The sequence below is a fragment of the Chiloscyllium plagiosum genome, chromosome 17, assembly GCF_004010195.1.
Source record: "Chiloscyllium plagiosum isolate BGI_BamShark_2017 chromosome 17, ASM401019v2, whole genome shotgun sequence".
Taxonomy (NCBI): Eukaryota; Metazoa; Chordata; class Chondrichthyes; order Orectolobiformes; family Hemiscylliidae; genus Chiloscyllium; species Chiloscyllium plagiosum.
Genome location: NC_057726.1, coordinates 12134553 through 12158803, shown reverse-complemented (window position 1 = coordinate 12158803; position 24251 = coordinate 12134553). Strand labels below are relative to the sequence as shown.

The window sequence follows — 24251 nt, the reverse complement described above, 5'->3', positions numbered from 1 at the left end:
CACTTTGATACCCCAAGTTGAACAATAGATGTCATCCCATAAAGACCCATTTCTCCACCTCATGATAGTGCCAAAGAGGCAAGGACCTTGTTTCTCACTGAGAGAGAGCCCCTCTGACAGTTCAAACCCTCCACGATCACCCCATCTTAGTTTTGTGTGAAGGAAGTGTTAGGAGGAAGTTAAACTGCAGATGCTGGAGATGTGAGTTTCAGAGTGTGGTGCTGGAAAAGCACAGCAGGTCAGGCAGCATCCGAGGAGCAGGAGAATCGACGTTTTGAGCATAAACATTTCATCATGATGATGCATTCCTTTCAAGCTTATGTCCAAAACGTCTATCCTCCTGCTCCTTGGATGCTGTCTCAACAGCTGTGCTTTTCCAGCATCACACTCTTCAACTTTGAAGGAAGCGTTAGCTCAAGATTTATCCAGTGTCATAGGTGGAATAAAGGTCACCAAATTGTAACTGCTTCTCCCTCCACATCTGTTCCCTGACCTGCAGTACCACTAGCATTTTCAGCTCGGTTTTGTTATTGTCATTTTCCAGCATTTGCATTATTTCACCTGACTTCATATAGTTGAATCTTATTTTATCACATGAGGCAATTAAGGAAAGAGCCAATTTTGTTGGGATAGCTAAGAGAATGAAAAAAATAGAGCCATGCCTAGTGTTATCTATATTGTGATTTTTTTTGTCTCAATTTTCTCTACATCTCACTGGATATGTAGCACCATAGCTATCAACCATTATCCTGAGTTTTACCCAAAAAGCAATTCACTGCATGTCCTCCCATGGTCCAACATTCTGCCAATGTTATCAGTGAGGAGATCAATCTTGAGCTGGACATGCAGAATGGCACATTTTCCAGCTGAAACCTCTTGCCATCCTCAAACAGAGAGAGATGTTGATACTAATTATATTACGGCATTCTGATGTATATGAACAGGGCAGAGATAGGGTTTAATGAATCTGTCAATGAGCTTGAAGTATGCTCTAATGTAACTGTAACCTCAGTCATGAGATGGGACAATGCCAGGTGGTCAGAATCTGTATAACTCAATATGCTGCTCTGTAGCATTACCATCATTTACTTAGTGTTCATAAATGTTTAAGATAACCTAAAAGACTGGCTTGAGCTGGTGTGTAGATCCAAAAGACCCCATACTAAAAACCAGATTGTGTCCTCAGTTTGTGTTTTATTTATACCAGTTAATCACACGCAGTGCTAAAATCATTGACCATCTTGTCAACTCCAAAGCAATGTTTGCTTTTAAGAAAAAGCAAACATCCTCAATTGAATTGTAGACACAATTAAATAAAGACTCATTCAGACCTGTGAAGGCTCCTACACAGATGAGATTTGGACCTTGGCCTTCTAATCCAGAGAGAGGCACTACCACTTTGCAACAAGACTCTTGTTGAACTAATTAAATTGCATTCGAGTTTCCTAAATGCAAAACCACAGAGATAGTTAAGGCAATTAGCATATATTCCATTAAAGATGTAGTTTATGAGGAAGAGGATAAATAAAAAGTTCACATTGATATATTCAGGGTGTGGTGAGGTTCACTGAAACAGAAAGCAAAAGGAGGCCCTTCAGCCCATCAAGTCTGCACTGATATGTGAGAAACACCTGATCTTGAGCCTAATCCCATTTACCAGCACTTGGCCCATAGCTTTGAATGTACTGGCATTCCAAGTACTCATCCAGTTACATTTTCAAGGATTTGAGGCAACGCATTCCAGACAGTTACCACCCTCCGGGTAAAAAAAAGTTTTTCCACACATCCCCCAAAACCTACCTTAAACCTGTGTCCCCTTGTGACTGACCCTTCAACTAAGGGGAACAGCAGCTCCTTAACCACGCTGCCTATGCCCCTCTTCATCCTGTACATCTCAATCAGATCACCCCTCAGTCTTCATTGCTCCAACGAAAATAACTGAAACCTATACTACCTTTCTTCAAACTTAAATTTTCCATCTTAGGCAGCATCCTGGTGAATTGTCTCTGTAACCCCTCCAGTGCAATCACATCCTTCCTATAACATAGCAACCAGAACTGCACACGATCTCCAGCTGTGGTCTCACTAAAGGTGGGCGGCACGGTGGCACAGTGGTTAGCACTGATGCCTCACAGCGTCAGAGACACGGGTTCAATTCCCGCTTCAGGCGACTGACTGTGTGGAGTTTGCACGTTCTCCCCGTGTCTGCGTGGGTTTCCTCCGGGTGCTCCGGGTTCCTCTGGGTGGATTGCGCTTCGGCGGGGCGGTGTGGACTTGTTGGGCCGAAGGGCCTGTTTCCACACTGTACGTAATCTAATCTAATCTAATCTAATCTAAAGTTCTATACAACTCCAACATAACTTCCACAGTCTGCTTTTGTAAATTATGCCTTAATGATAAAGGCAAATGTCCCATATGGCTTTTTCACCACCCTAACATGCCTTCAGAGATCGATGCATAAACAAAAAAAAATGAAAGGTGTTCACTAATTGTGTTAAATAAAATTTAAAAGTTCAGTGACAGCCTGTGTAAATCTATGTGAAGAGACACAGGCTACCAATCTCAGTAACATAATTAAATTTATTTCCCAGAACAAGCTGAGGAGTTACATTTTTCGTTAAAGGAGAAAAGCCATCTCAGAAATAAAGTGAAAGCCATACTTGTATTCATTGGTTTATTATGCTATATTGAAAATCACACTGAAGTACACTGTAACAATAACTTTCATACAGCACTTTGAACAGCTGGTAACTCAGAGCTGCACTAGACCTGGTAGAAAGGAAGACATGAGGGAGAAAAGATAGTATGGGAAGGGGGTGGAGTGTAGATGTGCTTGGGCAAGGGAGCTGAACATTGTCACCATGGGTGCAACAGAGAAGCATGCACTACTTATTTCTTCAGCTCAATTCTTTTAATATTGCTTCCTTGACCAGGCTGGTTACCATGCTCAGAATTAAAAATTAAAATTAAATTCCCTACAGTAAGGAAACAGGCCCTTCGGCCCCACAAGTCCACACCGACCCCCGAAGAGACCCACTCCCCTACATTTACCCAACACTATGGGCAATTTAGCATGGCCAATTCACCTGACCTGTACACCTTTGGACTGTGGGAGGAAACCGGAGCACCCGGAGAAAACCCACACAGACACAGGGAGCATGTGCAAACTCCACACAGACGGTTGCTCAAGGCTGGAATTGAACTCAGGTCCCTGGTGCTGTGAGGCAGCAGTGCTAACCAGAGCCATTGTGCCACCCTAAGTTAGCTTGGGTTATTACACTACATCAATTTTTTTTAAAAAACAGGTCACAGCTTGTCGTTATGCGTGTATGTAAACAGCAGATTCTATCTATTCACAGTGGAAGCAGATCAAGTGAACCATATTAGGGTACAGGTAATGTCAGTGTTACTTTGCCTCGTGTGCATGTGTTGTGGACCAGGCCAGACCCCCTTGACACATTTCAAGGTAGCCCACACCCTAACTTTCCTAGTTATTTTAAGCAGTTGTAGAGTGGATATTCCAGGAGTGATGCAGCTGACCCCAACCACTCAATTCTAAACAAAACAGGATTTATTCATAAACTACTGAATGAAACACAAACAAAAGCGAACCGAATTTAGAATAATTTAAACTGTCTGAAAACCCAATGGACTCTATCGCAACTTAGTGTCACTGTGCCAAATACATTCAACATCCATAAAAATGCCCTTGGCAAACAAAGGTAAAAATCAAGCACAGGCTCTTACAGGAGAGATGTCAAGGAGAGAGAGGATCAGCATGGAGCTGCTTCTTTGGGTCCTCAGCAGCCTCTCTGGATTCCCAACTAAAACTTGATTAGTAGCTGCAAACAAAAACAGCTTGCTAATACCAAAGCAAACCCAACCCTGAACTGGGAAAACTGCCAATCCCCGTTTCATTGTACAAGTATTTTATAAAAAAAACAAAAGCATTTTCAAGTAGATATTCCAGATTTATCAGAACCTCTGCTTTTACAACCCCTCTGAATAAAAAGGACAACATAACCTTCTTGAACGAGCATCATCATACATAAAATGATAAGTCCACAAGCCACTCACTTGCAAGTGGCCCTTTCACTTTCTACAGCTTATGAACCATCATACTTCAAATCAGTGGGATGCTTCCTGTCAGGTATTTAAATCAATCTGTTTGGGCATACATCCTTGGTAGGCAGGACTTGAACCCAGACTTCCTGACCCAGAGATAGGGACATTACCATTGTGCCACAAAGAGCCCTACAGTTAGCACTGCATCTTCTGGTATAGTGAGCAATTATATGGGAGGTCCAATACATCTGACAGCAGCCAAAACAAAAATGTGGTAGTGTGTCTGAGGAAGAGTGCAGTCTTCAGCTGTGTACTAGGAGAACAGAGTGAAAGAAGCCATCATCAACCTGCTGAAACAGCAAGAAACAAAAAAAAAATCACTGGGAAATTAAACTATACCTGTCGCTGGTCTGCTCTCTCTATGGCTGCATTAGCACCATAGGCATTACAGGACTCCACAATGTAGTCTGAGCTGACTCCAAGCACAGAACTTGAACCACCACAGGAGCCATCACAAACCACAATCACACGGGGCAATTCACACGTTGGGATCTTCTTCAAGTATTCCTCAGTGAACTAGACAGAGGATGGTGGGGGGGGGTGGTGGGGGGGGGAGGAGGAAAAACAAACAGATGTTACTTACATATTTACCCAAAATCAATAGGATGGAAGTGTGCCAATTCACTCTCTTATTAAGAAGCTATGGAAAGGTCTTTGATACAGTCAGCTGTCAAAAGAAATTAAAATCATCAGATTTCACCACAGTCTCTAGAAACGGAAGGTCAAACCTGGATCCAAATCTCCATGACAACAATGCCAGCTGGCTTGTTATAAAATTGATCAGCATTGGCTGCGGTTACAAAAGGAAAGGCAGTAATCAGATAAGCTAAGCATCATCATTTATTAAGGGTCATCATCAAATGCAAAGCAAGACTTTGAGAAGGAGATGAGGTTTCAATTCAGACGTGCTGAGATGCGAATCTGGAATTTTAACTCTTTAGTCTAAGTATTTTTCTAAAACTTTCTGCACTTTTCGCAAAAGACTTACAAAAAAAGTCAAAAGAAGAAAAGTCAAAATCTTTTGGATCGTGTTGAACAAAACAGTGCACTCCCTGGTCAATACTTATCCCTCAGCCAACATCAATAAAAATAGCAGATCACACCAGCATTATCACAAGGATGTATCTGGGAGCTTGCTGTAGCAAAAATTGGACAATGTTTCCCAGCACTGCAACAGTGATTTGATTTCAAAGTCTCCATTGCTGGAAAAGCACTTTGGATTATCCCAAGGTCACTGCATAAATATGCAAATCATTCAGTCTGTCTGTCCATCTAGTTTGACAAAGATAGAACAGATGGAAATACAGGCAAAATGTTTTCAGTGAAAGTAGGTTGCCCCCACAGTTCAGAGGTAGCAGAGACTTCAGCAAGGGGAATAGATTAGTTAAACACGGTGCAGGAAACTTCTCTATTTATAAAGCAGAACCCATAATTCTGATACTCATAACATGAAAATTAATTCTCCCCCACCCTAGGGGACACACTTATCTTTTGAGAGGGAAGTACATTAAAATGGTTTTGATTTAAAAAAATCTCTCTACATGAGAAAGCCAAACAAACATTCTGGTTTAAAAACACACTCCATATAAAAACCACCATCCTGTTCAGCAGGATGTTCAGGTGCAATCTGATTGTTTTTTTGGGATATAACAATTTTACCCACTGGCCCAAGAATAAGGTTTCTTTTTCAAAACTTATATAAATCAATTTGATTTATTTTTTTATCAATTATCGACAACTTAAAGTCAAACTGTTTGAAAATGTTATTACATATCACTGGAGCAGGTGGGACTTGAACAGAGGCCTCCTGAATCAGAGGCAGGGACTCTACCACTGGACCACAAGAGCCCTAAATCTTAATCTGATGTCCAGTACCCTCTGTCCAATTCAGAATACAGGGCAACCTCCTCCACATCTGTGGGTCCAGTTACTGTGGTTTCAGTTACCTGTGGTTTACTGGGGCCCAAACATATTATAGGGAACACTCCAGAACCAGGGACCAGGAGGCTGCTGGGAAGGTATGTTTCCCATTTAAATGAATGAGTTTGCACCTATTTCTGGCTTCCACCTTGGAACGTATCCCCTGCAGGTAAGCTGTGGGGGTGGGGAAACTACTAGTAAGCACAGTTTCATTATTTCTGTTGCCTCCTGCCACTCAAATCAGGTTAAAGAGTGAACCTCAATTCCTGGAGTTTCAACTTTAATGAGTAGTCTGAGCCTCCTGATCAAATGCATTATGGAAGTCCATATAAATAACATTCATTTCCTCTTGCCCAATAATTCATTGTTTTTTTGAGTGACTAATGAGTTTAGTTGCAGCAATAACATAAAAGTCAGTAGGGAATTTATATCAATTACACAGAATTTAATCATTTGGCACAACTGATATGCATTAGCCTTGCTCTGTAAGCAAATGCTGCCACTATTTTGAATACAAGATCAAAATCAGCAATGAGAGTTGCTGAATTAAAGCAATGCTGCCAGAGGTATAATCACTGGTCAGGCCTCCAGTATTATTCTTCCTCTATAAATAGTTTTGGTCGCCTAACGAGTGGAGTGGTTATTTAAATCTCGAAATGCCCATCCTGCTTCGTCAGAAACACAAGTTATTAATGAGCCAGGCTGACAATTCTGAATCTCAGCCGTGCCCCCTCACTTATTTGTTTATTCAGCTGAAACTAGTTCTCAGCGGTTCAGCACATTTCAGAGGAGAAACATTTTTCTTTGCCAATAAGTTGCTGACAAAGTAGGTTCAGGAAACTAACCTTTCCAACTATAATTTTGCTCATTAAAAATCTCACACAAAAAAACTTTCTCACGTTCCCCCAATGAGATGGGCAGATTTCCAAACCTCAGCAGCAGGTAAAGATGAATATAAAATGACTAACAAATTTTCCCAGGATTTAAAAAAAAATTCACATACAAAGGATAGGAAGATCAAACAAAAATAAAATTAGTAGCAGGAATGCTCACTACTTCATTGTTGCCACGTACAAGTTTCAAAATATATTCTATTGGGAGGTTAAGGTCTTTATTTTCAGATTTGCTAGAATATTACTGTTAAAACATAAACACACACAATCATACAGGACAGAAGTAACAGCGTAGGTGTTACTATGTGCTGACTCCTGAACCCAGCTTATGTCTAGTTCACAAAGCACAAACACTGAACACACTGCAAACATCTTTGCTCATTCAGGAAAAATGGGTCATGTGACCAAAGATCACCCAACCGAAATATTAAAATTGTGTCCCAGATTTCTTCTATTAGGAACACAGGAATAGAGTAGGCTATTCAGCCTATCAAGCCTGCCCTCCCATGCAATATCATACAAGGTCAAAACTTCAGTGTCTTTTACCCACTCTATCCCCATAACCCTGCACACTATTGGTATCAGAAATCTACAATAAACATACTCAAAGACTGAGCTGGCACAACCCTCTATTTTATGATCTTATCCTCCACCGAAGGACACATTGGTTCACAACGTAGTCTGTGATACCTTCCCTGATGACCACTCCTAGTACATTGAGGTATTTGCTGCCTCGAACAGTATATGGAATGGGTAAGTTCCCTGCCAGTTGTCCATCCTTGTCTTTGGCCTCTCATTAGGGATATACAAACATTGCCTCTTCTGTGGATACTCAATGTTCTTAGATAACAAGCTGGTTTATTGCATGATGGTGAAAAGGACAACTACATTTGGTCAGGCATGATTGCTAAGATGTTAGTGAGCTGGGATAGACCCTCTTGCCTGGCTCCTCAGAATGTGTGCAACATCACGAGAATGAACATAGTTTGGAGCGCTGCTCCTTTGTCAGCAGCAGTCCAAAAGTTAGTGCTTCCGATTAAACCTTATGGACTATAACCTGGTGTTGTGTGACCCCAGTCCAACACCGGCATCTCCAAATCATAACATGAACATCAGCTGCTTCAAAGCCATTACATTCAACAACAATCTCACTTTCACTGATTCACAAACGTCGGAGTGCATTCCTACACAGTCTCTACCCAATGCTGATGATCTTGCCAGTCTCACATTTGAGGGGACAGGAATCATTAGAGGGAAAACTCTGCCACCACCTGCCTGATTGTTATCTACAAGAGGTTAAGGATCATAATTAAAGGTTGATAAAGTTTGGTGCTGGATAAAGCCCAGTGGGTCAGACAGCTTCCAAGGAGCAGGAGAGTTGACTGAAGAGTCCTGCCCGAAACATCGACTCTCCTGCTCCTCGGATGCTATCTGACCTGCTGTGCTTTTTCCAGCATCACACTTCATTGACTGATTCTCCAGCATCTGTCGACCTCACTATATCATAACTACAGGTGCATCAGGAGAAAGACAAGTAGGTGCAGAGGGTGACTTCACTTACTGTTGCATCTAAAAAGATAGCATCACCAAGAATGCCTCAGCACAGTGACGTCAGCTTTGATTTGGCCCTCAGGTCTCGGGTTGGGACTTGAATCCACAAACCTCTGACAAAAGGAGGACAGGAATATCACCAAGGAACCATGACTAGCACTTGTTAAAATAACAACATTCAAAATACAAAGATTCTAAGCAGGAGTGGGCTGGGTGGGTGGGGGGTTCAGATGTGAGAAACTGACCAAAACAAAATTGGAGACATAATTTTGTACTTTTTGAAAAGCAGTATTACAAAGAAATTAGATGGTTCTTCAATTCAAAGTTTCCCTCTTGCTTCTCTATGGATGATGTGGACTGGTGTTGGACTGGGGTGGACAAAGTTAAAAATCACACCAGATTATAGTCCAACAGGTTTATTTGGATGTAATAACTTTCAGAGTGCTGCTCCTTCATCAGGTAACTAGTGCAGCAGGAACATAAGAGACAGAATTTATCGCAAAAGATCACCGTGTCAAGCAATTAAAAGAATATATTGAACGAATCTAGATTGCTGTTAAGTCTTAGAATGGGTTTCAAGTTTTGGTTCATTCTTATGTAAATCCCAGAACTTCTTTTAAGTCACATTCTGGAGATAACTTAAGATTTCATTAAAAAAACAAGGTGACATCTCAGCTCATACAAAGCATTAAAGGTGAGAGGTTAGAGTCTGTCTGTATCCCAATCTTGATTCAGACTGGTTCTATTTCCAAAGTAGGAATTTATAAAATGTTATATGGATTGACTGTCTGCAGGTTGTGTTTTTTGAGCAAATATAGAATGTATCTGCAAATACAAATTCACCCCACAGACATACATGTGCACGTAAGGGAGGGAGAGACAGAGAGAGACAGAGAGAAAGTGTGTGTGTGTGTGAGAGAGAGAGAGTGTGAGAGGAGTGTGTGTGTGAGAGAGAAAGTGTGTGAGTGAGTGTGTGTGAATGTGTGAGTGTGTGTGAGAATGTGCGTGTGTCTGTATGTATGTGTGAGTGTGAATGTGCGTGAGTGTGTGCGTCAGTGTGAGAGTGTGTGTGATTGTGCGTGTGAGAGTGTGTGAGAGAGAGTATGTGAGTGTGTGTGGGAGAGAGTTTGTGAGTGTGTGTACGTGTGTGTGTGAGTGAGTGAGAGTGAGTATGTGTTTGCGTGTTTGGTAGAGTGCGTGAGTCTGATGGAGGATAAGCCTGAGAGAGGGAGAGAGTGTGGGGGATGCGAGAGAGGGGGAAAATAGTGCAGTGGGGTCATCTGTAGTGTGACATGAACCCAAGGTCCCGATTGAGGCCACCCTCATAGGTATCGAACTTGGCTATCAGCCTCTGCTCAGCCACTTTGCGTTGTTTAATAAATGACCATATGCGTGTTCCCCCTTCTCTACCAATGGAGAGGTAATTACTGAGTTGTACAGTCACTGGTCTAATAATCCAGACATCCAAATAAATTTTAAAACCCAGTTTCAAATCCCACCACAGCAGGTTGTGGAATTTGAACTTAAAAGTTTTGGAATTAAGATTCTAATGATGACCTCAAAACCATTGTCGCTTAACAGAAAAACCCATCTCGTTCACAGATGTCCTTCAGGGAAGGTAACTGCCATTCTTACTCAGTCTAGTCCTATATGTGACTCCAGGCCAACATCAACTGTTTGATTCTTAGGTTCTAAGTTGCACTCTCGATAATTAGGATTGAGCAATAAGTACTGGCCTAGCCAGTGACAGCCCATTCCGTGAACGTACAATAAAAATATTACTGCCAATTTTTAATTCCTACTTCCTGAAGGTTTATTGAGAAATAAAAATTATGTGCATGGTCTCCTTTGCTTGTGAAATAGCACAGACTTGTCCAACTGCCATAAATGCTCTTTTACAAAAGACTGGCAGAACATTACCAAGGATGAAATGAAAAGATGGTGATGGAATTTAAAAGAGAGATGTTGAGAGAAAAACCAGGAGGGAGAAAATGGTGATACAGTCCCAGAGGTGAGTGTTCTGAGTAAATCTGGGTCTGCATTGTATTATGATAAAGCTGACCACCCATTCTTTCACAGGGGTATTGTGGGGTAACGTTACTTGATGATTGATCCAGTAGTCCAACCAATGGGTTTAAATCTCACCATGGAAAGTGGTAAAAGCTAAATCCAGTTAATTAATTAAAAATCTGCAGTTGAAAACTAGTTTCAGAAGAACTTGAAACTAATGCTTATTTGTTGTAAAACCTCATCCTGTTTGCATGTCCCTTTGGGAGATAGATCCACTATCTTGCCCACTCAAGCCTTGTGCACAGCCAGACCAACAGCAGTGTATTTAACTCTTAACTGCCTTCTGAAATGGACTTGTAACCTATAATGTTTAAATGCAATTCAAGATGGCCAACAAAATACTGTCAATGTTCATTCCACAGAAGAATTAAAAGTATAGGAATCATATAAATTGCAGCTGGTGACCAACTTGATGTTTACCTCTGAATTCTACACAATCTCCCCTCCTCCAAAGGTAAATAAAATTAAAAACTGATGTCGTCCATAAGCAAGCACACGAAGCCGCAGAATCATTTGTTCTTTTCCAACTTTCAACTGAGGTCAACCAACTGGAGCTACTCCAAGTTTAAAGGCAAGGTCTACAGTCTTTAGTTTCTATTAATCCTCTGATGGGATGATAGAGCAGATGATTATTTTCTGAGCTCACCAGGGCAGCGTACACTAGCATTGCAGACCCCAACACTGATGGATTACCAGTCAACAACTCCCTTAGAAGGAAATTAAAAAAACATTTGCAACCCTTCCCACAATCAGATCTATACTAGTCATGATTTTCCCACTTTCTCCTTCCCCTCACTGACCTCTTATACGATTCTATTTTGACTTGGATAATTCTGAAACAGGTTCTTCGTTTGCTCTACAAGGAAGATACAAGGGAGTGGTAAAACAAAGATGTTAATATATTAAAAAGTACCCATATAGTAGCTAACAGGATTAGTGATTTTCACAGTCAGACCAATGATTTCAGAGCTCTGTAGGCAGCAGTGTACAAGACAAATATGTTTTAGGCATCTCTTGACACGAATTTTGTATCATGTTGGAAAACATTTTATATTTTGAAGTTTTTACTCACTAATATTGAATTCAACCTTTTGAGCATAAAATATTTATTTTCCTTTAAATCTTTCTCTGAACCTTGACCTGATGCAACTTAAACCCTTCTTCCAAGGCCAAGAGTTTGGCCATCGGCCCTAAATTTACCTTTATGAAGCCTTAGGACTATTAATATTTGGAAACTTTGGTTTTAAAGGTATACTGTTTTAAGTTTGATTTCTAATTTTATGTTGTGCACTTTAAGAACGGGAGACAGTTTTAGTTTAATATCTAAGTTAGACAAGTGGCCCTGGGTTGCCTGGAAATTTGTTTACATGCATTTGAATAATGCTTTGTAATCCTTATGATGAGTAGCTTAGTGCTAAGAAACAATAGTAGACAAAAACAAAAGCCTGACAGGTGTCCTATAACTAGGGCTGAAAACACATTCTTTTTAAAAAAAAGGGCAGAATCATCCAGAAGGTCAAGGACTATGTGGGCTTCATTCAGAAAGAGGAGCATGTTATTAAGGCTTAAAATGGCCTGCAGCAGTAGTAGCGCAATTTAGCATTTATCAGTTTCCTTAATGCCAGTCAGAGATGGACTGTGGAAGGAGTTCAAAGAACCCAGGTTAAGACAAAGTGAGCTGTATTAGCAATTCAAGAGACTGTTTTAGGAAGAGACGTTTAAGTTGTAGCAAATGAATGCAAAAAAGCATTGCCATAAAACAGTCACAGTCATGCCCTTGACCTTTTGAAGTGGAAGCAGAGTGATCCTTTGCTGAGGTTTAAATATTTTAAAGTTGCTGCTGAGGATAAAAATGATTAAAATCTTCATTTCTGACGTTTGTAATTAGATGGTTTCAAGGAGTTCTTGTATATACCGTGATAAGCTTTGATATTCTTTTGTTAAATTACACTGGCAAATTCTATAAAATCAATTCTCCTGCTTCTCGAATGCTGCCCGACTGGATGTGCTTTTCCAGCACCACATTCTTCAACTTCTAGAAGGTGCTCAGTGACTGACCACCACAGTAAACAAATTGCAAAAATGAAACTTATTGATCAATCCAGTCAGATTGGCTTTAGGATTCTCCTTGTCCAGTCTTATGAAATCAGAAAGTTTGCATAACACCTTACAATAGGTGGATGTTAAATTTTGCTTCGTCATGGCAGTCATAGTACTCAAATTTCCTTTTAACCCAATATCAATTGTTATTGTGTTACTTAACTCAGACACGTTAATCCAATCAAATGATTTGGTAAATGCCTCGATTGTTGACGAAGTCTAAATAATATTTCAATGATACTCAGAAGAGTGACTGAACTGAAATCATCGAGTGACTGTTTATAGGCTTCTCAATTCCCTTCTCAGTGATTGTAATGGATGAATCTCACAAATCTTTTGAGCCTCTCATGGTCTCCCTCGAGAAAAAGCAGCTCTCTTTCCGCTTTCTCCATTTCCCAGGATTTCCAAATACCGACTTTGAAACTGAAGTGCCTACTAACCCTTCAATCGTCCTTCCTAATTCTGACACTCCACAGCCATCCAACTTCTATTGGCTCCTCAGCGCCCCCTACACAGAAGGTGTGTAGGTGCAGTTGCCTTCCAAGAATCGTAATCAAATGCATGATTCAGAGATGCTAGTGTTGGACTGGGGTGGAAAAAGTTAAAAATCTCTCAACACCAGGTTATAGTCCAACAGGTTTACTTGGAAGCACTAGCTTTTGGAGTACTGCTCCTAGTGATCACAACCACCTGATGAAAGAGCGCTCTGAAAGCTAGCGCTTCCAAATAAACCTGTTGGACTATAACCTGGTGTTGGAGATTTTTAACTAACCAAATGCAGAACTCTCAAAATGAAATCCACATGTCTCAGTACCAGTCTCTTTTCCTTCTTGCAATTGCTGACTGTAACTTTTAACTTCTGTTCAGTAACTCCTGAGTTACTGAGTGATCTACTGAACACTCTTGCAATAACCTCTCTTCATTACTATAGAGCATTGCCACCTCTGGCAATTATCTGTTCATTAAAAAAAAAAGTGCTAAGTGTCAAAGATTGCTGCCCTATCCACTATAAAAACAGTCAAATAGAGGATATCACCACAAATGCATCCAATGTCCAATAATTCAGAGACACAGCTTATTGAACGCCTAAAATGACCTAGTCCCTTCTTAGCATCATCAACAATCATGTTCCCAGATTCAAGCATTAAGCAGCCATTTCAATCCAACACAGATCAAAGGACAAACTCTTGATTCTGTCCTCATGTTCCTTTATGCATGTTCCTGGAAAAGCAAGTGTGTCATACAGAAATTGCATTTCCACCACAAATGGCCACGGTGCATGAATTCTGATTGAATTGCCTTCTGTTCAGGCTTACTCTCACCTATTTGGGATGGTACACAGGAAATCCTCACTGCTTTGATCAGGGAACAGATGAAACTTATTCAGGTTCCAGTTAGTTCGACATGTCCTTAAATATTGGAGGTCACATTAACTGGAGAGAGAACTAACAACATGCTGAGTGACTAGCAAAACAAAGTTCCAAACAGCATCAGAACTAATCTTTACGGGGTTTGAGACAGCTGTCTTTAAACACACACACCGTCCACTCTGGATTCCGCAGATCAAGGCAACAACCCGCTTTGGGTTAGGTTAGGCATGTTATGCTTTACACAGCTTTCAAGTAAGTGTGAACACATCATCATGAAAGAATGTTGGGTTTCTGTGAGCTGATTATTACATAGAACCAAATAACTCAACTATTTACTAAATATACAGGTTTCACTGGCTCACTTTGGATGTTCCAGACTCAATTTCCAAGTGGGATCACATTTAAGAATTTGAAAATAAAAATGAATTGAACCAATGCTGTCTCTGTCTAGTAATTTAACCCTTTCTTGATAAATTAAGGGTTGTCGGATGTGTGGTGGGGTGAAAGACCACAAGCCATGCACTATGCATTACCTATTGAGTGTAGTTCAACTCATTACTCCAGCATTAACATCATCCTTCCTAAGTCAAAATACTCAAATATAATTTTTACAGTGGAGTACAACAACAATCCAGACAACTCCATGTGCCTTTGACGGTCAACACCAGTAAACTCTTAGCTGTAATGACAGCAACTCAAAAAAGTAATAATCTTACATTAGAACTCATTCTTTAGAAGACAGCTGACAAATTAAAATACTTTGAATTGTCAGTATGCGGAACAGTCTAACTATCCATGATTAACAAGAGCTTGTGATCCCATATTTTGCATGTTCTCCCCATGTCAGCAAGGGCTTCCTCCGGGTGCTCAGATTTCCTCCTACCAGTCCAAAGATGTGCGGGTTAGGTACATTAGCCAATGAAAATGCAGGGTTAGAGGGATAGGGTAGTGGGGTGGGTCTGGGGACCATATGGACAGGATGGGCCGAATGGCCTGCTTCCATGCTGTAGGCTTCTGTGTTTGAGTCAATCCCTTTCCCACTTGTGTAGCTCATGGATCACTGAGCTAAACAAAACTTGGGATTGCCCTTTCTATTTTGCTTTAAGTTCTAGTCAAACCTATTTTACTCTTGTTAAAACCTAAAACCTCTTCTCATAGAGATATTTAGAGCCATAGAGATGTACAGCATGGAAACAGACCCTTCGGTCCAACTCGTCCACGCTAAGCAGATATCCTAACCTAAACTAGTCCCATTTGTCAGCACTTGGCCCATATCTCTCAAAACCCTTCCTATTCATATGCCCATCCAGATGCCGAATAAATGCTGTAATTGTACCAACCTCCACCACTTCTTCTGGCAGCTCATTTCATATACGCATGATCCTCTGTGTTAAACAATTGCCCCTTATGTCCCTTTTATATATTTCTTCTCACCCTAAACCTATGCCCTCTAGTTCTGGACACCCCCACCCCATCCATGTCTCTCATGATTTTATAAACCTCTATAAGGTCACCCCTCAGCCTCCGCCACTCCAGAGAAAACAGCCCCAGCCTATTCACCCTCTCCCTGGTCCAATATAGTAACATCCTATAAACACACACTTGGCAAAGGCAAATTCAGTAAAATAGATTGCCTCACATGCAATTCTAGCAGAAGGAAGAGAACTCCAGCTTTTACCTGTAACTGAGAGGGGAATAAGAGCTTCCACATCCAGCTTCAAGATCCTAGCAGCTGCAGAAAGCTGACTTCAAATTTGAAGAAAGATGCCATTTGTCTCCAAATAAAACAGTACAACCTCACAAATTAATATGCTCTCATATTCTCTTCCTATTTGAGGCATTTCTTTTTAACTCTATGTAAAATATAATAACAGAACAAAACATTTTAAAGTGAGTAACAAAAACTCAACTTCCAAGTGGTGTCACATTTAAGAATTTAATAGTTACAATTAATTGTACTAATGCAGAGTCAGATTATTGTCTTTGCCTGAGGAATTAACCCTTTCTTGACAAATTTTAAAAAAGACCCCCAAATTGTTGCACTGAAAAAATGTTCTCTGATTTTCAAATTATACCACTATGTTGGGCACTGGAGACTCCTTTGAACAGTGACAGGTGACAAAGAAGGAGAATGTTTACCCGCAATAAATACAGGCACCAGCGCATTGGCCATTGTCATCAATAAATGATATGTTTGTTGAGTGAAAGCAGCACAGAGCTATTGTTTTTCACTGGTGCTTGTTTTGATCAGGATCAGTGTGCGCAGCAGGTGTCCTCCAGCATCATGAATTCACACGTTGGTTTCGGTTCATACCCTGGCAAACTGCAAAAGGAAAGATCAGAAAGCTCGGTTCCCACCGGAATCACGCGCCTCACAGGACAGGTCTATAAGGAATAGGCATCTGCAAGTTCTCCTCCAAGTTTAGATCAGAGTGGTGCTGGAAAAGCACAGCAGGTCAGGCAGCATCCGAGGAGCAGGAAAATTGGCGTTTCAGGCAAAAGCCCTTCATCAGGAATGGAGGTAGGGAGCCTCCAGGGTGGACAGATAAGTGGAGGGAAGGGAGGGGTGGGGTGGGGCTGGGGAGAAGCTAGCAAAGAGTACAATAGGTGAATGGGGGTGGGGATGGAAGTGATAGGTCAGAGGGGAGGGTGGGGCAGATAGGTGGGAAGGGAGATTGGCAGGTAGGGCAGGTCATGAGGACAGTGCTGAGCTGGAAGGTTGGAACTGGGGTAAGGTGGGGGGAGGGGAAATGAGGAAACTGGTGAAGTCCTCCAAGTTGCAGAGTATCCTGGCCCTCTCTCTCTCTCTCTCTCTCCCAATCAAGAAGTTGGAGTCCATGGCTGGGACTGCATTTATTGTCCATCCTTAATGGCCCTTTTAAACAACCAAGTAGCTAACTAGACTATGTCAGCAGGTAGTTAAGAGTCAACCACAGCAGTCACACCAGGCTGTTAGGCAAGAGACATACTTTTAAAAAGGAGCACGTGAAGAAATGTGACCCAATGGTATAAGCATCAGCTTCCATCTTACTGAGCAAAAGTGAGGACTGCAGATGCTGGAAATCAGAGTCTAGCTTAGAGTGGTGTTGGAAAAGCACAGCAGGTCAGGAAACATCCGAGGAGCAGGAAAATTGACATTTCGGGCAAAAGCCCTTCATCAGCACCACTCTAATCTCCATCTTACTGAGCACAGTCCTCTTGCAGCATGACACACTGAGGGAAGACTAAGTGCCTGTGATAGTATCGTGTGTATGTAATTTAAAATATTCATTCAGGGGATGTGGATATCACTGGCCAGGCCAAGGCTTCTCACCCATCCCTAATTGCCCCAGAGGGAAGTTAAAAGTCAATCACATTACGAAGTCTGAAATCACACGTAGGCTAGACCAAGCAAGCATGACAGATTTGGGATGAAGGGCTTAGTGTATGAGGAATGATTGAGCCTGTACTCTGAGTTTACGACGATGCTCGGGGGTGGGGGAAAAGATGATGTCATTGAAACTTGCAGAATACCGAGAGGCCTATGTAGAGTGGAGATGGAAAAGATCACCCACTGTTTGGAGAGACTAGGACTGAAAGCACTGTTTCACGGTGAAGGGACAATTCTTTAGAACAGAAATGAGGAGGAATTTCTTCAGCCAAAGAGGGTACTGAATCTATGGAGGCCGAGTCATTGAGTGATTTTTAACAGAGTCGAAGAGCTTAGTGCTGCAAAAGCACAGTCAGTCAGGCAGCATTCCGAGGGGCAGGAGAGTCGCCATTTTGGGCAAAAGCCCTTCATCAGGAATGTCTTTAACAGAGGTTGATCTCCTTAATTAGTGAGGCTCAAAAGGTTACAAGAGAAGGCAGGAGAATGGGGTTGAGAAATACATCAGCCAAGATCAGGCAAGGCAGTCTCAATATGCCGAATAACCTGTTTCTGCTACGAGATTCTGCGATCCTGCTTTCCAGTTTAATAAAATGGAACTTTGATTGTAATAGCATGAAGTGCTGTTAGTTCAGATGCTAGCAGGAGGAGGAGGAGGAGAAGAACTAAGATATTCTACACAGTTTCTAACACCAAAGCAACATAATCATATTCCTGATGAAGGGCTTATGCCGAAACATCGACTCTTCTGCTCCTTGGATGCTGTACTTTTCCAGCACCTTTGACAAAATAATCTTGCAGCAGATGCTGGACATTTTTGTGTACTTGTACACTGTATTGGATGTGGAACTCAAAAAGATTGAAAAAAAAAGGACCCACATCAGTGCTATAACATACAACTACCATAAAACACCAGTTATCCTCCGACATGGTCTTGTCTGTGACCAAACAATTAAAGAAAGAAGTGCTGTTCAGGTTCAGAACATTTTACAAGATATCCAATTGCAGAACCTGTTCCTGCTCAGCCTAAAGCCTTTCATACTGTGACCAACTACAGCAGCATTTAATTCTTCTATCTTAATACACAGATAGCTGTCTACGTTGGTGATTGTCAATTGTGGAAATTAATCATATCAGCCCAAGGAAATGTCTGCAGGAACTCCTCATGGCAACATCCTAAGCCCAATGTGGTGTAACCTGTCGGCCTCACTCTGCCCAAGTTTTCTTCACCCTGTCACCTGCTTACTATGATCTGCCTGGACTGCTCACAAAGCCTTTTTAAACTGTACTTAGGTACATGTGACATGAAATCAAAATCAATGATCTTTCCTTCATTATAAAAAAGGTCAGAAGTTGGGATGTCCTCTGATGAACGGTGCTGAACATTGTGCACTGCCTCAGATACTGAATCAGTTCATGTACAAATGCAGCAAGAGCTGATCAATATCCAGGCCTAATCTGCTTAGTGGCATGAAACGTGCCAGGCAATGACCATCATCAACAGAAAAGAATCTCACCATCTCGCCCAACATTCAATACCATTATTGTCAGAGTGCCCCTCTATTAACACCTTAGGGGTTGTCATTGATCAGAAATTGTATTGAACTTGCTACATAAACATTACCATCTGGACATGGAAATGTCAGGCCATCCACAATCACCTGATGAAGGAGCAGCGCTCCAAAAGCTAGTGCTTCCAATTAAACCTGTTGGACCATAACCAGGTGTTGTGTGATTTTTCACTTTGTACACCCCAGTTCAACACCAGCGTCTCCAAACACAACCTTCACTTTCTCTGGATCAAAATCCTAGAAATCCCAAAATACACTGGGGATGCTCCTAAGCTAAAGGACTGCTGTGATTCATGTAGTCAGCTCACTACTAACTACTGAAGAGTAATTAAAAATGGGAAATAAAATGCTGGCTGAGCCGTTGATGACCCATCCAAATGAACTTGAAATCCTCACCCTTACCGTCACTCCAAATGCAAGTCAAATCAACTCCATAAAACTGAGGCAGTCTGGATTATGAAATTATGCATCACCAAGTCTGCCTGTTCCAGCAGGGTTAAACAAGGGAAGACTGTTCTGTGCATTTGTACTCTTTATTGGGTTGATTTCAACTCCCATTGTGTGGTCTGTCACCACTCAGATGGAATCCATGTAAGGTACTTCACTGCTTTGGGAAGAAAGCCCATGTACTCATGCCAATGGTTCGCTAGAACCGTTTCTTGGTGAATTTAAGATTTTCCATCTAAAAAAAAAAGTCCAAATAAAGATGTGCTCCTAGGCACATTCTCCAAACATCAGTCCCTGACCAAACTAGAGTGCGAAGAATAATGCAACAATACAAATGGCAATTAAAATTCCTAGTGAGGCGATGCTGATGTGCTTCAGCTTTTCATGGAGCATTGTACAGAACTAAACATTTTCAACATCTAAAACAAAAGCTCTTGCATCCAGAAACTCTAGACTGTTTCTCAACTGAATATTTTATTCCTTCAACAATTGACACTCCTCAGCTATTAAATATGCGGACAAGTTCGTGATTTACTTCCAAAAGGTTTCACTTGGTGCAGCATTACTAACAGTCTCCCGTAACATAAGAAACTGGTGTGCCTGTTGTGGCATTAAAGACATCCATACATTTGTTACAACCAATGTTCCCTCTAATTTCTTTGCATTCTGCGTGGACCTCTAAAAAAGGTACAGGCATAGCAGCAGCATGATAATGGAGACAAATGGATTCCCTGCTCCTTTTCCTTCCCTCCTTCGAAAAAACGTTGATTACAGTTGTCATAGAGTCAGACATGTACAGCATAGAAACAAACCCTTTGGTCCAACCCATTCATGTCGACCAGATATCCCAACCCAATCTAGTCCCACCTGCCAGCACCCGGCCCATATCCCTCCAAACCCTTCTTATTCATATACCCATCCAAATGCCTCTTAAATGTTGCAATTGTATCAGCCTCCACCACTTCCTCTGGTAGCTCATTCCATACCCATACCACCCTCTGTATGAAAAGGTTGCCTCTTAGGTCTCTTTTATATCTTTTCCCTCTCACCCTAAACCTACGCCCTCTAGTTCTGGACTGCCCGATCCCAGGGAAAAGACTTTGCCTATTTATTCTATACATGCCCCTCATAATTTTGTAAACCTCTATAAGGTCACCCCTCAGCCTCCGACGCTCCAGGGAACACAGCCCCAGCCTGTTCAGCCTTTCCCTATACCTCAAGTCCTCCAATCCTGGCAACATCCTTGTAAATCTTTTCTGAACCCTTTCAAGTTTGACATCATCTTTCCAATAGGAGGGAGACCAGAATTGCATGCAATATTCCAACAATGGCCTAACCAATGTCCTATACAGCCACAACATGCTTCTTCACTATCCTATCTACCTGTAACTCCACTTTCAAGGAGCTATGAACCTGCACTTCAAGGTCTCTTTGTTCAGCAACACTCCCGAGGACCTTACCATTAAGTGTATAAGCCCTGCTAAGATTTGCTTTTCCAAAATGCAGCACCACGCATTTATCTGAATTAAACTCCATCTGCCACTTCCTAGCCCATTGGTCCATCTGGTCAAGATCCTGTTGTAATCGGAGGTAACCTTCTTCGCTGTCCACTACACCTCCAATTTTGGTGTCATCTGCAAACATACTAACTGTACCTCTTATGCTCGCATCCAAATCATTTATGTAAAATGAAAAAAACTAGAGGACCCAGCACCGATCCTTGTGGCACTCCACTGGTCACAGGCCTCCAGTCTGAAAAAACAACCCTCCACCACCACCCTCTGTCTTCTACCTTTGAGCCAGTTCTGTATCCAACTGGCTAGTTCTCCTTGTATTCCATGAGATCTAACCTTGCTAATCAGTCTCCCATTTGTCATGTGGAAACGTTGTATTCCTCAGGCTAATATTAAACTATTGGGTTCCAACAGAGCAGCAAGCTTAGAGGAGACTGCTATGTTTCAAGTGACCCGAGTAGACTAAACCATGAAACTTTTACACCTTTAGGCTACACGCCATGATACAACACGTGAATGCATTTATCGAAGACATGTCAACTGAGTCCGAACACAGAAATCCCATTCTGATCTTTAGCTAAAACAACTTTCACCAACCCAAAACAAAAACTGGCCCTACCGACCCGACTTAGGAAATAGACAGGCAAGGGAAAACAAAAACAACCAAAAGATTCACAATGTTTATTGAGCAAGACAGAGAGCGGGACAGCTTAACCTGAGGGTCACCACAGCGCAGGCAAGGGGAGGATCCTTGCTTGAACCTGTTTTGTCATCATCAGCTTTTCTCTCTCACACACATATTTTGCGATTAGCTCAGTTGGAGAAGGGTCCTTTGTGGTAACCTCAGCCGGTGCAGTAATTTAACCCTTGCAGTTGGGTCACAAATCAGGTGTCCAGCCAACTGAGCTGATCACAAAATGTGTGTGCGCAAAAAGCTGATTAGAACATAACAGGTTCAAGCAAAGACCAGAACTGTGCCTAACACCAGACAGAGAGCAGACCAGAGAACAATGTGTTAAAAAAATAAGAATCCACAAATGAAGGCAAAGGGAATATTTTAAACACAGACATTGCATACTGTTAAGATGAAATTGCATAAACACCCTCACTTGAACATCGAGCATTTCAAGAGATGCGATAGTGGAATTGAAATTACAGATTCCTGTCCCTCTCCCACCTCTGCTAAGCTAGGGGTGATGGGTCAGAATTACCAGCTACTCATTTCATTCCAAATTTCAGCAACAGGGTTACTGTCAGGTCCTAAAGTCAGACCATTACTATCTGCAGGGATGTGAGTCAGCAAACTCTGCACAGACCCAAACGGCAGCCTTGGAAACATTCTAATCTGTTATGACTTAACTAGCCATGCACTCTAAGTTCGCTGACTCATCAGCAGAGGTTATTTGATTTTACACAAAGTCTCTGTTTGAGGAGACAGAATTGGAAATTTCTCCCGTTGAATTGAGAAACGTGAATTAACAGATAGTTTGAGCAATAACATGGCTGTGTCAACAGCTATATAAACACAGGTACACCAACGCACACCAGTTCAGCTCTCCATCAGGATTAGGGACTCCATGAAGGCATTCTATTGAAATTTTGCAAATCAGCTCTCACCTTTTGTTTACTCACAAAATGGACAGGCTGCAGAGGAATTTACAGAATGAGAAAAACTCAGAAAAAGCTATTAAAATTAAAATGCCTGTGCTTTGTCATTATGACATTTTCTAACATTTTGAACTTAAAAGGGCTGTGATCTACGTTCTCAAACACAGCTCTTTCCCCCAATCTCCTCATTTAGCTCAATTGCACAGATTCCTACAATGTAGGAGGTAAAACCACACCTAGAACACAGATTAACCAACTGTGCGCCTCATTGTTTGTCGGATCTTGCTTCTGACCAAAACACACTGTATACATAAAAACATTTAGCCTAGGTGTTCAATACATTAGGATGTTGGTGGTGAAGGCCTTATATTGAAACATTGTGCTCTCCAACACTCCTCAGGAGCAAACATGCACATTATAATATGTGAAGATATACCTAGAAAGTCCCACAAACAGCTACAGCATGGGATGGCACACACAGTATGGCCCATGTCAGAGCACCGAATATTGGAGTCGGGAGATCATGTTGCAGCTATGTAGGTTATTTGTGAGGCCACTTTTGGAATATTGTGTGCAGTTTTGGTCTCCCTACCCCCCCCCCCCCCCCCCATAGAAAGGATGTTGTGAAATTTGAAAGGGCTCAGAAAAGATTTACAAGGATGTTGTCAGTGTTGGAGGATATGAGCTACATGGAGAGGCTAAGTAGGCTGGGGCTGTTTGCCCTGGAGCAGAGGCTGAAGGGTCACCTTACAGAGATTTATACAATCATGAAAAGCATGGATAAAATAAATAGAAAAGGTCTTTTCCCTGGGGCGGGGGAGTCCAGAAGCAGAGGGCACAGGTTTAAGGTGAGAGTGGAAAGACATAAAAGAGACCTATGGAGCAATGTTTTCACACAGAGGATGTTGCATGTATGGAATGAGCTGCCAGAGGAAGTGGTGGAGGTACAACTACAACATTTAAAAGGCATCTGGATGGGTATATGAATAGGAAGGGTTTGGAGAGATATGGGCCAAGTGCTGGCAAATGGGACTAGATTAGTTTAGGATATCTGGTCGGCATGGACGAGTTGGACCGAAGGGTCTGTTTCCGTGCTGTATAACTCTATGACTATGTCTGATAGACATTCAAGTCCCAAGAACCTGCCAAAACATATCTCTTTACTGCAAAACATAATTTAAGTATGAATCACAAAAGCAGTTCAGTTCTGTAAAGGAAACATTGGAATTTGGCTCTCCAAAAAAGCAAAAGATAGCTCCTACTTGGTGCCTTAAAACAAGTAATTCAACTGGCAAACATTTTTAGTAGGCAGTTATTCAGATCTGATCACTTGACGACATACTGCCCTATTGTAAGAGCAGTCTTTTGGATACATTAAAACACTAGCTCATTCTGCCCCCTCAATTGAATAGAAATAATACTGTGGAGCCTTTTGTCTAAGGGAGGGGAGTTATTGCTCTTGTTGGTCCTTCAGTTACCACTCATTACAAATATAAAAATTCAGTCATTGCCACATGACTGCACATATATTGGCACCAGGTACCTTTGACATATTACAATGACCACCTAAAGTACCACATTGGCTGTTAATGCTTTGAATTGTCCAAACGTTTTCCAAAAGGCAAAATCTTCCCTTATTTTGAATTTGAGTCTTTCATTTGGCATCCAAAAAAAAGGAAACTCAACTTATCATGGACAATCTTAAGTGCCAAGAA

The 24251-nt window shown here is 41.5% G+C and overlaps 1 protein-coding gene across 2 annotated transcripts in view; it reads right to left on the bottom strand.

Annotated features, from left to right (window-relative positions):
• Positions 1-24251, bottom strand: part of si:dkey-234i14.6 — a 109060-nt gene that overhangs the window by 66498 nt on the left and 18311 nt on the right. The window contains exon 2 of one of the 2 annotated variants that reach the window (XM_043706557.1): positions 4465-4641. The exons of the other annotated variant lie outside the window; for it this stretch is intronic. Within the exon in view, the coding sequence (XP_043562492.1) occupies positions 4465-4641 (177 nt within the window). The remainder of the gene's footprint in view (positions 1-4464; positions 4642-24251) is intronic. 2 annotated transcript variants of the gene reach the window in all.